This window comes from Lactuca saligna, chromosome 8 (genome assembly GCF_052625555.1).
Source record: "Lactuca saligna cultivar CGN05327 chromosome 8, ASM5262555v1, whole genome shotgun sequence".
Taxonomy (NCBI): Eukaryota; Viridiplantae; Streptophyta; class Magnoliopsida; order Asterales; family Asteraceae; genus Lactuca; species Lactuca saligna.
Window position 1 is genome coordinate 4,685,830 of NC_136424.1, and position 14,702 is coordinate 4,700,531.

General features: G+C 34.9%; 1 protein-coding gene across 2 annotated transcripts; it reads left to right on the top strand.

Annotated features, from left to right (window-relative positions):
• Positions 1-6,510: 6,510 nt before the first annotated feature.
• On the top strand, positions 6,511-8,702 carry LOC145008052 (acyl-CoA-binding domain-containing protein 1-like). Of its 2 annotated transcripts, XM_078966666.1 has the most exons (7): positions 6,511-6,787; positions 6,911-7,425; positions 7,560-7,665; positions 7,758-7,837; positions 7,915-8,006; positions 8,106-8,203; positions 8,306-8,702. In XM_078966666.1, exons 2-7 carry the CDS (start codon positions 6,917-6,919, stop codon positions 8,426-8,428), a joined length of 1,008 nt encoding a protein of 335 aa, XP_078822792.1. In that variant the 5' UTR covers positions 6,511-6,787; positions 6,911-6,916; the 3' UTR covers positions 8,429-8,702. The 2 variants fall into 2 exon arrangements, with proteins under 2 accessions (XP_078822792.1, XP_078822791.1); XM_078966665.1 differs by having other exon boundaries at positions 6,513-7,425.
• The last annotated feature ends 6,000 nt before the right edge of the window (positions 8,703-14,702 follow it).

Consider the following 14,702-nt stretch of genomic DNA (forward strand, 5'->3'; position numbering starts at 1 on the left):
TAAGTGTCTTATTTCTCTCATTATAGTCTATCCAAGTGCATGATGCCATGCAACCCAAATGGACCATGCCGGGTCGGGTCAAGTCTTACCAATTATAGTTATGGACTTAGAAATTAATCCAACAATACATACCAAAATAGTTATGGACTTAGACACTAATCCAACAGTGTATGGCTAGCATACATTAGTGTTGCAGGTTTGGTGGAAGTTTCATGGATGGGTTGTATGAGGCCGTTTGGTCAGTTATGAGATAGTTAGCCTTCCTATAGGAGTGAGGATTGAGCAACCACCATGTATATGTATATTGTTAGGGTGTTGTGGTGATACTTGAGACAAATATGGGTAGGGGTGGAATGTAGTATGGGCCCATACCACTAAAAGCACAGGACCTATATGCATATCAAGGAAGTCACAACCCCTAGGGTTTGAGTTGGGAGTTGGTTCCCTGTTATTTATGCGGATTATCTGATATCTTCTTGTTATATTTTCATTATGGTGGTTACGAGGCGTTTTGTGACCGGATCCTGATCGGGATCAGGGTATGGGAATCAGGAGGCCCTGACAGCGCCCAAGGTTATCGACCATGATGGGTAAGCATTGACAGAGGATCGAGTCAGGGAGATCATTCGCAAGGAGGTGGTCGAGATTGTCCGGGGTCAGATTCCATAGATGTTTGCGTCTATTAAGACTGTTATGATGGAGTATTTTGATGAAATATACACATCCCTTGTTGAGATGGCTACCGCAACAGCTACAACGACTGTAACAACAGCATGGGGAGAAGCTAGTAGGGCATTCCAGTACCGGAACTTCGATAACACGAAGCCTTTACTTTTGATGGGATTCAGGATTCCATCAAGGCCATGAGGTAGTTATCTAATATGGAGAGGTGTTTCTTCACATGTTTGTGTCCTACTGGCCAGAAGGTCAAATATGCCCTGAACCTGCTAAGGTCTGGGGCAAACGACTGGTGGAGGTTGACCATTTTTCCCTTTTAGTCAATAGTCGACAAAAATCAAACTATATTTAAACTTTGGGTGATTATAGTAAATTTGTATGATTTTATCTTCATGGACCATACATTCTAACTAGTGGGTATGAAGATTGATCTAATATGGTTCTTTATTTCTACCAGGTATGATAGTTGGTCGATACTTTGTGCCATGTTTGCTTATTCTGTTGGTTGGATAGGTAGCTGATTACTTGGGTGGATTAGGGGGTCCCCCATTAATGGCTACAACCATGGTCAATAAAGTTATGTACCATACAACTCTATATACACTTTTACATATATTTTAGATATGGAAGAAAAATATGAAAGAATAGAGATAAACAAAAACAAGTTAAGGCATATGTTGAATATATTGTCCTTAAAACAATTTCATAACAATGTGGCACATTTGTTTTATAGGATACAACAAATATAACAATCCTTCAAGATCACGAAATAAACACTTACCACCTCACTGTTTTATGCTTTACCTAGTTCCACACAATCAATACCCTTCGTAACGTCGTTTTCCTGATTAGATTAGTCGAAGACTTATGAAGGCCAAAGATAAGGTTTTTGAGGAAAACCTTTTGCCACGACATGGTATGTTGATAGCCACGATATGGCATTGTTATTTGAATGAAATATCGTATCTGGATGATCACTATGATGTGGCAAGGTGATCGCCACGACGTGGTTTCTGATGCAACCCAAGCCCAATATTTTAGGGTTTCTCCCATATTTAAAGGCACTAACTCTAGATTTAGGATATCCTCTTCATCCTCCGTCACTTCCTTAATCCTTATTCAAACCCTAGCCTCCTTGTGTTCATCTTTGAAGCTTATTGTGGTAAGAAAGGTGCTCTAAGTGCAAGGATTCATCAAACAAAGTTCTTCACTGCCTTCTAGTGCATAACTTGTGTTAGATTAAGGTTTCTAAGATCATAACTAAATTGGTGTGGCTTGTAATTAGAAGCAAAATCCTTTCTGGTTTGCCTGCAGAACTAGTAACCGAAAAGAATAACATTTGGAAAGAGAGGTTAATTTATTAATTTATGATATAATTAATAAATAAAAATAAACGATTTGTTAATATATTATATGATTAATATATTAATTAGAAATAGTATTGTTTAATTAAGAATTAACCATAAATTAATTGGAATTGATTTTGGGAATAATTAGATTAATTAAAGGTGTAAGGACTAGAATGTAATTGTTCAATAGTTGAACTAGAAAGAATTCCATAATCTTCCATATAGGATGGACAATTTTATGAGATGCAAAAAGGTATCTGTAATATTCCTTATGAACATAAGGAAAGCGGCTAACTACCACCCAAAATTAAAATATTATAATTTTATTCAGGATTAGGGTTTCTAGGGTTATCCAATCATGTAACGCTCAATGGTTCCAAGGTACTATTCACTTTTTTATCATTTATTTAATTATTTTAATCATGTAAGTTATTGTTGGGCTTCGAGGCTTGGGCCTTCATGAGTGGGTTCGTTGAAGTCGTACGCTAACCGTAAGCCTAGTGTACGCGTGGCATAGATGAATCAAAAGGATCGCATATGCATGCACGTACGCACAACATACATGGTGGTATGCATAGCGTACGTGGTCAGACCCCAAAAACACTAATTTTAGGGTGCAAGACCTATATAATGTCATTAAATCCCAAGTGTTAGCCTCCTTATCAGCCTCTTATGTTCATAAACCCTAAAATTGAGTCCTATCTTCCATTGTTGAGTGTGTAAGCTTTTAGAGATCTTTTGGTGTTCGTTTTGTGAGTTTTGAAGGAGTTGAAGAAGCTAGAAGTTGCTAAGCCCGAAGAGGAGCTTGTGGATCCAGAACCTCTACCCATTTTGCAAGAAGTTTGAGGTATCAAGTTCTTGTCATGGTTACCAGATGTTTAGATCTCCTTTTTGGTTAGATAGTTATGTTTTTAGCCATAGTTTGAATGGATGTTGGGATTAGGACATCCCAAAGGCTTGTTCTTTTAGATCCAAGGTCTTCGTGGACTCCTTTGGCATAAATGTGCCAACTTTATGGAGTTTAGGGGCTTCATGCATCCATTAAGTCCTTCATTATGTCATTTTTGAGCTTTAAACAAACATTTGAAGTACCTGAAGCTGTGGTGTATGCAATGCCATCATCCCGAGCTCTTCCCTTTGCTTGCGGAAGTACCTGAAACCAAAACTGAAACTATAAGCACAAAGCTTAGTGAGCTCCCCCCGGACTACCACATACCATACAATAACATATAAACACATATTGGGCCTTGCCCACTGCATCGGACCGAAGTCTGGAAACTGCATCGGACCGAAGTCCGGAACTAACCAGGGCCTTGCCCTCTGCATCAGACCGAAGTCTGGAAACTGCATCGGACCGAAGTCCGAAACTGATTGGGACCTTTTCCCCTGCATCGGACCAAAGTCCGGAACTAACTGCACCGGACCGAAATTCAGAACTGACTGGGACCTTGTCCCCTGTATCAGACCGAAGTCTGGAAACTGACCGAAGTCTGCATCAGACCGAAGTCTGGAAACTGCATCGGACCGAAGTCCGAAACTGACTGGGACTTTTCCCCTGCATCGGACCAAAGTCCGGAACTAACTGCATCGGACCGAAATTTAGAACTGACTAGGACCTTGTCCCCTGCATCAGACCGAAGTCTGGAAACTGACTGAGCATAACATAGCATAGCATAAACATATCAACTAGCATAAACAAATATACTGCATACTGCATTGGACTGAAGTCCGGAACACATAACACAAAGACATGCTTGAATCACAAAGACATCAAGCACACTGAACTAGTGCATCGGACAAAAGTCCGAAACTATTGCTAACTAGACGGGTCGGCATTGTGGCCGTAGTCTCGTTCCTACTGGAAAAAAAAAACTCACCTCGTAGTGCCGGCTGCTGAGATGCTAACTCTAAAAGTGGCTGACTGTTGCTCCGGAACTGACCGGCTACACATCCCAAAAACACTAGATCAGTTACTTGTAAATACCCTCATGGTAAAATAACTATTTTACCCCTGGTCAAAGTCAACTTCCAGTTGACCGGACTCGCCAAGTCAGGGCGCAGCCTCGCCATTCCCTCCTTTACTAACTCTGACTTTAACTCACCGAGCCCCTTTCCTACTCACTGATTCACCGTGAACTCCCCAACTCAAAGGAAAACGGGGACTTGCAACTCGACTCGTCGAGTCCGAAGAACAACTCGCCGAGTCCAATCGCAGATTCCATACAATCGAAATCTAATCCATTCCAGGGCCTCTAACTCGTAGATCGGAGCCCTTAGGACCATCTGAACATGTAAAGTTGTTGACTTTACGTGTAGCTATGAAGGAATGAAGCCATTTCGCTCAAACACTACTTTTCTCGGGAAAAACTCATCCGACTCGCTGAGTTGTAGAACAACTCGTCGAGTCTAAGGCAATCTTCATCGGACTCGCCGAGTTTCTCATCCAACTCGTCGAGTCCATAGATATCTTCATACGACTCGCCGAGTCAAGCTTGTGACTCGCCGAGTCCATTCAATCCCTTTTCCATACAGACCTGATTTGATCCATGCAGCGACTCCAAGTCACAGATCTAAGCTTCTAGGGCATGCTTATCACGTAAAGTTGCAAACTTTACGTGCATGCATGGCTTTAAAGGCTTCAAATGTCAAAACTAAGTTGTGTGCATGCATTGTATGTGTATTGTTGTGTGGGTATTTTGGAGAATTCACTAAGATTTGTGTTTATATTTATGTATTAAATGTTTTTCAGGTACTATATCGATTCGTGGGGATGCAAAGGCAGAACTGTACACACATGCATTAACAGTTTTATGGTTTGAGATTCTACATTGTTTTCCCTTATAACTTTGATATTGAATTATGGTCTTTGAACAAATGGTTTTGACTTGAATGTATTTTATAAAAATAAGTGTTTATTCTATTTTAAAAATGAAAATGTTATTATAGAAATTGGGAGGTAACACCCTTATTCATAATTAAAACAAACATTACTATTATCAAGCATATATATATATATATATATATATATATATATATATATATATATATATATATATATATATATATATATATATATATATATATATATATATATATATATATATATATATATATATATATATATATATATATAGGGAAAAGTGAATATACCCTTAAGGGTATATAAGCTTAAGTACCCTAACTCACTATAATTAGTTGTTTTGTTTGATATATTCATTATAATGTTATTAAACTTCAACCTTAACTTGATTTACTTTGAAGATTTTCGAAATTTCACTATTGTTTTCCTCTTATATCACTTATTTTTGCCGAACACCTATTAGGCTATATATATTATAGTTGAAAATGAAAATTATGTAAGAGGAAGATAAATGTGAAATTTATAAAAATCTTAGAAGTAAATCAAGTTAGAAGTTGAATTATAAGAACATTGGACAATTACAATGTACACATATGATACAAAACAACATAGTATGGTGAGTTAGGGTACCTAAGCTTATATACCCTTAAGGGTATATTCACTTTTCCCATATATATATATATATATATATATATATATATATATATATATATATATATATATATATATATATATATATATATATATATATATATATATATATATAATCCAATAGATATGTGTATGGTCATAACTTCAAATTATGAACGAACCCAATTTGTATCTCTACTTGAAGTTATTATAACAATGATGTGCTAAAATTTTTTTTGAACCGGCGAAAGTATATTTTATTAAAAATTCAAACCCCCAGCAAGTAGCTAGTGAGGTGAAATTATTACACTTGTTCAATTAGCGGAATTTTAATCCACAAACTCCAATAATGTGCTAATAGTAAAATATTATGAACTCTATAAATTCTTTTACGACATCATCATGAAGTAATTCAACATCATAGTCGCGTGTGGAAAATCGAATGACAACATAATCTGATTAGTATAATATGCTACATGTATGTTTCTGCCACCATATTAACCAACACATAATGGGTTATAAGCAGATCCAAGAAACCTCATAAATTATATCGAGGCATACTCTAAAATACCATTAAATGTCTCATGCTCCGTCAAACTACAAAATAAAAAAATAAAGATATTTTGCTTCGCCATTTGATTTTCGTTTCAAGGAAATTGTATTTTGGAAGTCATTCATACACAACTATTTTTTACCATATATAATAATTTATTTATATAGAATTAATATAATATAACATTTTAAAATATAAATTATATCGGATGGACCTTATACTTGAAAAGTACCAATAAGCATTAACAAGGTTTGATGTCAAAAGAAACTAGGCTAACATTTTCACGAATTATTTGCTAAACGTAGAGTTACCAACCATAGATAGTCAAGATCTACCGTTGTTCCACAAACCAATGAAATGTAGAAGAGGCTTTTACGAAACAAATTAAAGGTTGATGCATTATGCCATCACAAAGTCCCATTTGTTCTAGTTCGTTGATTATATCCGATAAATCCGTTTTAATGATGAAGCTTAACAATTTTTTAAAAAATACGAAATGTTGGAGTTGGTTCATATTCTGAAATTTAAAGTAATCCCATTCAATTAATCACGTGCGCGGCCAAAATACGCCAACGCTGTTACGTGGTCATCTGGTTCAAGTTTCTCAACCCTACGCCTGTTTCCGGCTATCTGCTGCACCGGCGCCGATTTCATCCATCATCACTTCTCCTTTGCACATTCTCGCGTTTTACTTCGTACAAAAATTTGGGGTTTTAGGTAACTATCCATTGATACACTCATCGCCACCAGTTTTTGATGCATTGAGTTTACAGAGCAAACTAAATCCCAACTCCGTTCCGCCATTCTTTTCCACGGTTCTTACTCGTACATACACCACAGGCATTCATGGCGATGGCTGACTGGCAACAGTATACACAATCAGTGGTTTTCGGCCTCGTTTTCTCTTTTCTTCTTGCCAAGCTCTTCTCGAGAATCTTCTCTTTCGGAGATGAAAACCCCCGTATAACTCACGCTAACCCTAGCGAAGAACAAACGGATGTAATTCCATCCGAACCCCATTGGAAATCGGCAGAAGAAGATAAAAGATCAGACGCGGAGTTCCCAAAGAAACATATCAGTAGCACCGAAAAAGAGTCGTTGGTTGATCAACCAAAGAAAATTGCTGCGACTGGTGGTGATAGCGATGACGACTGGGAAGGTGTGGAGAGTACAGAATTAGACGAGGCGTTTGGTGCCGCCTCCGCATTTATCGCGGCAACCACGGCGAATCGGTCGTCGCGGAAGGTTTCGAATGATTTGAAGTTGCAGCTTTATGGATTGTATAAGATTGCAACCGAGGGTCCTTGTAATGTTCCTCAGCCTTCTGCCATCAAGATGTCTGCTCGAGTTAAGTGGTATAGCATCTCAATCCTTTGAAATTAATATCAAAATTCGCCTAGTTCAATTCCAATTTCAGTTCCTGAAATCCAGATGCTTCTGATTTGGTATATTTTTTTTCAATTTAAATATGCCTTAATGAATATGCCAGGAATGCATGGCATAAACTGGGTGCTATGCCTACTGAAGAAGCGATGCACAAGTATATTGAGATTATTACAGAGCTTTACCCTACTTGGAATGATGGGTTAAAATATGTAAGATGAAATTAATTCTCTCTCTCTCTCTCTCTTTCTTTTCGTATTTCTTGTTCACCTTCATTCTCTGTTTGTTGTTCGTATAACCACAGAAGAGAAGAGACGGAGATTCTAATGAACCAATGGGGCCTGTTTTCAGCACTCTTATACCCGAAGAATCTGGAAACGAGTTGTAAGATTCATTGAGCATATACATGAAGTAATACCATAATACTCGATGTTAACATTATCAAATCTTTGCTTTATCAGAAAACTGGATGCTATACATGAATTTGCAAGAGAAGGTGATATGAAGAACTTGATCAAATGTGTTGAGAGTGGTGTTTCTGTAAATACAAAAGGTTGTCAGATTTTTAATTTTTATATTTTATTCATATCATATTATCAATTTATTATCACTCCAAGTACATAATGTCATCATTCTCTTCTAAAATTTCTAGATAGCGAGGGTCGAACACCTTTGCATTGGGCTGTTGATCGTGGGCATATTGATGCTGTACAATTACTATTGAGCATGAATGCTGATGTAAATTCAAAGGTATATGTACTAATATATTATATAACCTTGATTTTAGATGGAATTAAAAGCTGTGTGTGTTGTTATGGCAGAATATTTGATGTAGTTTGTGTTTATATGAAGGACAATGAAGGTCAAGCAGCATTGCATTATGCTGTTGTTTGTGGGAGGGAAGAAATTTTAGAGTTGCTTGTGAAGAGAAATGGTGGAGGTGGAGGTATAAAAGATGATGATCTATCTGTCTGATTCAAATTGGCCCTGTATCCAACCCTAGTTAAGTTAACTCTACATATGGGGTACGTAATAGGAAGTTATTTTGTTGATTTTTAGTAATTGTCACGTTTAGGTAATTAATTCACTGTGTTTATGAACGGGTAGTTTAGTTAATAGTTATGTTATTACTTATTAGTGTCTGTAATACTTGTTGCTTGGCTATGAAGTCAGGTAGCATATGTTATGTGGATCTTAAATTTGAATTTTTTTGAATTAGACAATTAGTAAGTAGATCATGATTGTTTAATTATAAAAGGGTAAAAGATGTGAAATTGATAGAGGGGACCCATTATGTGGGGCCGTTTAACAACCAATCACAGTTTGCGTTTGCACTTACAGTGGTCACTCCACCAACCAATCAGTACCTTCCATTAACAATTCCTTGTTGGCTTGCATTTAGTATGTAAATTTCGTTATCCCATGAAAACCACCTAAAACATATATATAAAATTTAGTTCAATAAGTGTGGCTAAGTTTGTTTTGTGGTATACTATAATTTAAAAAAAAAAATTTAATATAAAGGTCAGAATTTTGAATTTATAAGAAATAAAGAAAAATAATGAATTATTATAATGAAAATGTTTTGTATCTTATAAATTTAAACAAATAATTTAAATAAATAAAAAAAATTAATGAGCTTTAATTTTGAGATTTTGAAATTAAAATGTATTTTCATTAATGAAATTTATATTAATTTATTATTATATTTATTGCAATTATTACATTAAAATATTATCTGAAATTCAATAAAATGGAAAAACTAATAAAATGACATGTGAAAAAGAATTAATTCAATATAACTACAAAATAACATTTGACAAATTGAAATATAGTTTGACAAGTGGCAAAATAAATAAATAAATAAATAAATAAATAGAGGAAGGATGAGACATTTTTTTCGAAGGAGAAGAAACTAAACATATTTTCTAGTTTTGCTTTTGTTGTTTTAATCGGTTCATCTTTTTATATGAGAAAAAATTATAATCTCTATCTTGCTAATATCTGTATAAAACACAATGTAATGCAGTGTAGGTCCAAACCTGCAAAATAAATAGGGGCTAATATATATATATATATATATATATATATATATATATAGAGAGAGAGAGAGAGAGAGAGAGGGCAATGATCATTTGAGAACCTATAGTTTTCCGAGAACCTGAGAACCAAACAAGGACCACTAAATTAAAATAATAAAGGGTTAGGATGTATCATGGCATTTTTGTAAATATCTGAAAATAAAAAGGAACGGGGGCATCCTATTGAAATTAAGCATGGACATTTTACGGATTATGTAACTGATACACTCTTATCAGATTTAATCACATCAAGCCCCCATATCTCTATCTTCATCCCGTCTCTCTCTCTCTCTATACATTTCATCACACCTCTGACCTACCAGATCGTCGACGACGGATTGAAGAAGAATCGCATCGGAGTAGAGTCGACAAATCGATGACATTTGGTACCAATGGCCTTCTCAATCGTCGAATCTTAAATCCTAAAATCTTCATCTGAGTATATGATATGAATGGCTTTCTCTATTGATTCCGGTGTTGTTGATGAGTTGGAATGACCTTCGATATCTTTCACCAGTTTTCCGTTCAGTCCGTATAGCTTTTGAATCGCGGATTCCGCTTCCATGAGTTGGTCTTTCAACGTCTCATATTTGATCATTGCTTTTCCTCTTCGGTTGTTTCCGGTTTTCTCGACTTTCCGTTTTAGATCCTCGATTGTGATTTGAAGGTTTGTAAGCTTTTGAACATTGGAATTAAGTCTTTCCAATACTTTTCTTTTGTTTCCGTCCTCTTTTACTCACCCCATATGAGGAACATTATGATGCTTGATCCAACATGATTTATCTTAGAGCTGTAGACCAAGTGTTTGATGAAATGGCTGAAGGAGATTGCCTTTTCTTTTTTTGCCTTTTTCTACAGGCAGGTAATGATTTATCCCTATTTTGATCATGAGTGATAATGTGTGTGTTGTTTGGCTTATTTATGATGTTGGCATCATCCATCAATTGGAAATGGAGGTACTCTTTCTACAAATGTTATTAAGTTTTATTCATAAACCTCTCTGGCTTAAACTGCTCAGCATCCACCCAGACTGAAGGATCTCTTCCTATTGCCCAAGCATTAATAATCACTTGCATGCCTGCCGGAATGTCACACCCATTAATTTGACATATCCTGTTGATTTTCGAGAAATAAGCAGCGAGAGTGGAATATGCAACCGGAGAGTCTCTTTGAGGACAACATGTGAGTAATGCATTTTTATATGAGTCTAGTTTTTACATATGTTAATAAGTATCTAAAACATGGTTATTAAGTGTAGCTTGTTTTGGTAACTGGCACAGGGGACAAAGATACCCTTAGTTTCATGTGACTTGTTTTGTCCATGACAGAAACATGCAGGGCCCCTTAAGGCCTGGAAACAGTTTTAGTATCTCAAAGCCAAAGAGCCTAGATGCATCATATGTAGTGTAGTCTTTTTTTTGAGTTTTGAGTTAAGTAACTTAGATTCTTTAATTCAACCAATAAATATCATATTCCATCTAGTAACTTAAATTTTTTAATTCAACCCAAATTTAAATTAGCATGGAAATACGTTCTACATCACAAATGAACATATGAATTAATTACATGTGAATCACATCACATATGAATCACATGTAATTCACATGTGAATCACACATGAATTATATGTGATTCACATGTAAATCACATATAAATTACATGTGATTCAAATGTAAATCACATATGAATGAATCACATGTAATTCACATGTAAATCACAATTGAACCATACATGAATTATATGTGATTCACATGTAAATCACATATGAATTACATGTGATTCACATGTAAATCACAAATTAATCACATATAAATTACATGTAATTCACATGTAAATCACAAGTGAATCACACATGAATTATATGTGATTCACATGTAAATCACATATGAATTACATGTGATACACATGTAAATCACAAGTGAATTACCTATGATTCACATATAAATCACATACATATGATTCACATCCATATTCACACATGCATTTTGTGTGTTATACTGAGTGTTCTTGCATTGATCATTTTTTTTTTCTTGTAGATTTTGAAGAATTTGTGGAAAATATTGAAGATGTGAAAAGTGATAAATTGAAGAAAATATGAAAATCTTTATACGAAGACATGAAAACGCTTTGAAAATTTCTATCATTTTTTTATTTTTTATATTTTATTTTGTATCGAATTAAATATTTGTATTATTGTGTTTATAGTTTAGTAATAAAAATGGGTTTATTTAAATGTTTTACTTATGAATATTATAGTATAAGAAATATGCATATACACACCTAAAATGTTGATTGTTTGGTTAAACAAGTTATAGTTTTTTTTTTCTTTTTTTAATATTTCAGGTTTTCTTTCAGTTTTTTTTAAATTACTTTTTTCTTAAATTATTGTTTTTAAAAAAATTGCACAAAAATGTTGTTTTGTTACAAAAAATTGCAGTTTTTTACAAAAAAATATTTTTTTCATTTTTTTTTTCAAAAATACATGTTTTCTACCAAAAAATAAAAAATTTGCATTTAAAATAAAACGAAAAGTACTATTTAAAAAAAACTGAAAATTTGATTTATGATTTAAATTTTTAGACATTTATATTAATATATTAAATAATCTCGAAAAAAATTAAACATTAAATGAGATTGGTAAAATGACGATCATGTCCTTGACGAATTACTTTTGATCCAACGCTCCACTGTTAGTTCTCGGGAAACTTTGAGGTCTCAACCGATCTTAGGGCGTGTTTGGCACAGAGCTTTTGGTAGCGTTTAGGAGCTTCTAGCTTTTAGCATTTGACAAAACGCTCTAGTTTAAACAAAAAGCTTCGTTTGGCAGTACAAGCGTTTAGCTTTTAGTTTTATCAAAACGCTCCGATTCTAAAAGCTACTTCATGTAGCTTTTAACAAAACGCTCCAGAGCTTTTGAAATAAATTTCCATAATTATCCTTAAAAATATATTTATATACTTTTTTTATTTTTAATCAATTGTCCTTTTATGTAATTTTATATATTTCAAAAGCTTCTAGCTCCTTTTGCCAAACATTCATATAACAAATAAAAGCTACAGCTTCCCGCTACCAGCTACCAGCTACATGCTACTAGCTACCCGCTACCAGCTAACCGCTACCCGCTTCCAGCTAACAGCTACTTTTGCCAAACACGCCCTTAATCGTATTATATATATATATATATATATATATATATATATATATATATATATATATATATATATATATATATATATATATATATATATATATATATATATATATATATATATATATATATATATATATGATAGCGTTCAATCGAGAACATTTTTTTATTGCGATAACATTTGAGAATAAATTTGGAACACATCATTTTTTTAAATTAAAATTACAAAATAATATTCATATAAATCAAAAAATTGTTACAAACAATTAAAAACCCACTAACACCACTCACCACCCACTACTAGTACCTACCACCTATTACCACCACCCGCGACCACCATCACCACCAACCACCACCACCTAAGACACATCACTACCCACCATCCATCATTACCCACCACCCACCACCACCTACCAGGCTGCCACCATCCACCACCCACTCACCCACCACAACCACCATCTACCACCCACTCACCCACCACAACCACCAACCACCGCCACTACCACCAGTCGTCACCACCATCACCACCCAAGCACCAACACCCACCTCCACAACCCATCATCATCACACAACTAACACCACTATAACGCCCGTAGATTAGGTTAGTCAATTTAAGGACAATAAGCGTCAAAAATGACTTTTTGGTGGAAGATTATTTTGAAGGAATAATCTTAACTAAATTTTATTATATGTTACAAGGATTCCGTACATATAAAGAACGCTGAAATCCGAGTTATAATGAAGAAGTAATGACTTGTCGAAGTTTCGCGACAGAACCGACACGACGCTGAATGACGTAAAAAGTGAATTTATGTTAAAGCGATATTTAGCCTTAACGATCTAAACGAAAGTCGTAGAGTTCATTAAACCATCAACGTGCATAAAAAGAACGTCCAAATCCAACTTCGTATGAGGAAGTTATGATTTTTCTAAGTTTCGACTTAGCGGTTTGCAGCTCGAATACTCGATTTGAGATCGAGCGGTTTTTAGCCGAAATAATCTAAAAGAGAATTGAATATCTTGTTGATAGTAGTGCAACGGTAAAAAGACAGATGAAAACGGACGTCGGATGAAGAAGTTATGAATTTTTAAAGGAGTTTTCTTGTCCCGGCCTACTAAAAATAAATAATAAAAATAAATTCAAAGTTAGCTGACGGAGTCTAAACAAAAGTTGTAGAGCATAGTCTCACCTACGTGTGGATATAAAGAACGTCAAAAACGGAGTTTGTATGAGGAAGATATGAATTTTTGAATTTTATTAAATAATTAAAATATTAAATTTACTTATAAATTTCGATAGCGACCTTATCCAGGTTATGCCCAGCGTAACTAAAGATTACGCTCAACTTAATTCGGGGTTTTAGCCCCTATAAATAGATGTCGAGTGAAACCGAGTTTTGGTGCTCCATTCTTCCCTTTCTCTCGCGTTTTTACCTCGTTTTGCGTGTAAGAAATACTCCGAAGCCCTGGTATCATTCTCGAGACCTGAAGCAAGTCCCGGTGCCCTGAAGATCCCGAGAAGTGAAATTCCCGAGCCGAAGCTCTGCCCACGAGAAGCCTAGTTTTTGTGAAGATCTTCCAGATCTACCGAAGAATACTACTTTTACAAACCGTAGTGTTGTCCGAGCATCGTCTAATCAAGTGAGTGTGTAGTTACTTTCTTCTTACACATAAATATGAATTATTTTATAAAATACGTGTTGTGTATATATATTTTTGTTTATACGTGTGAGTGTATAGCTACTTTCTTCTAATACATAAATATAAAGTATTAGCTATGAAATATGTGTTATGTGTTATATATTATTTGTCTATTTGAGATGGGCTTGGAATTGATGTTTTTATACGGGTGTTAAATGATTTAAATTGTGTTTGTTTTTATATCTACAAAAATGTTAGGTAGAACATTGGTAGATGGAATAGTTGGTGACGATGCGACTTCGTGCCTATTGAGTAAACCCTGGCGACTATGTGACTTAGGTGCTGTTTGTTTTTTCTGAGGCAAAATGTCTGCAGTCTG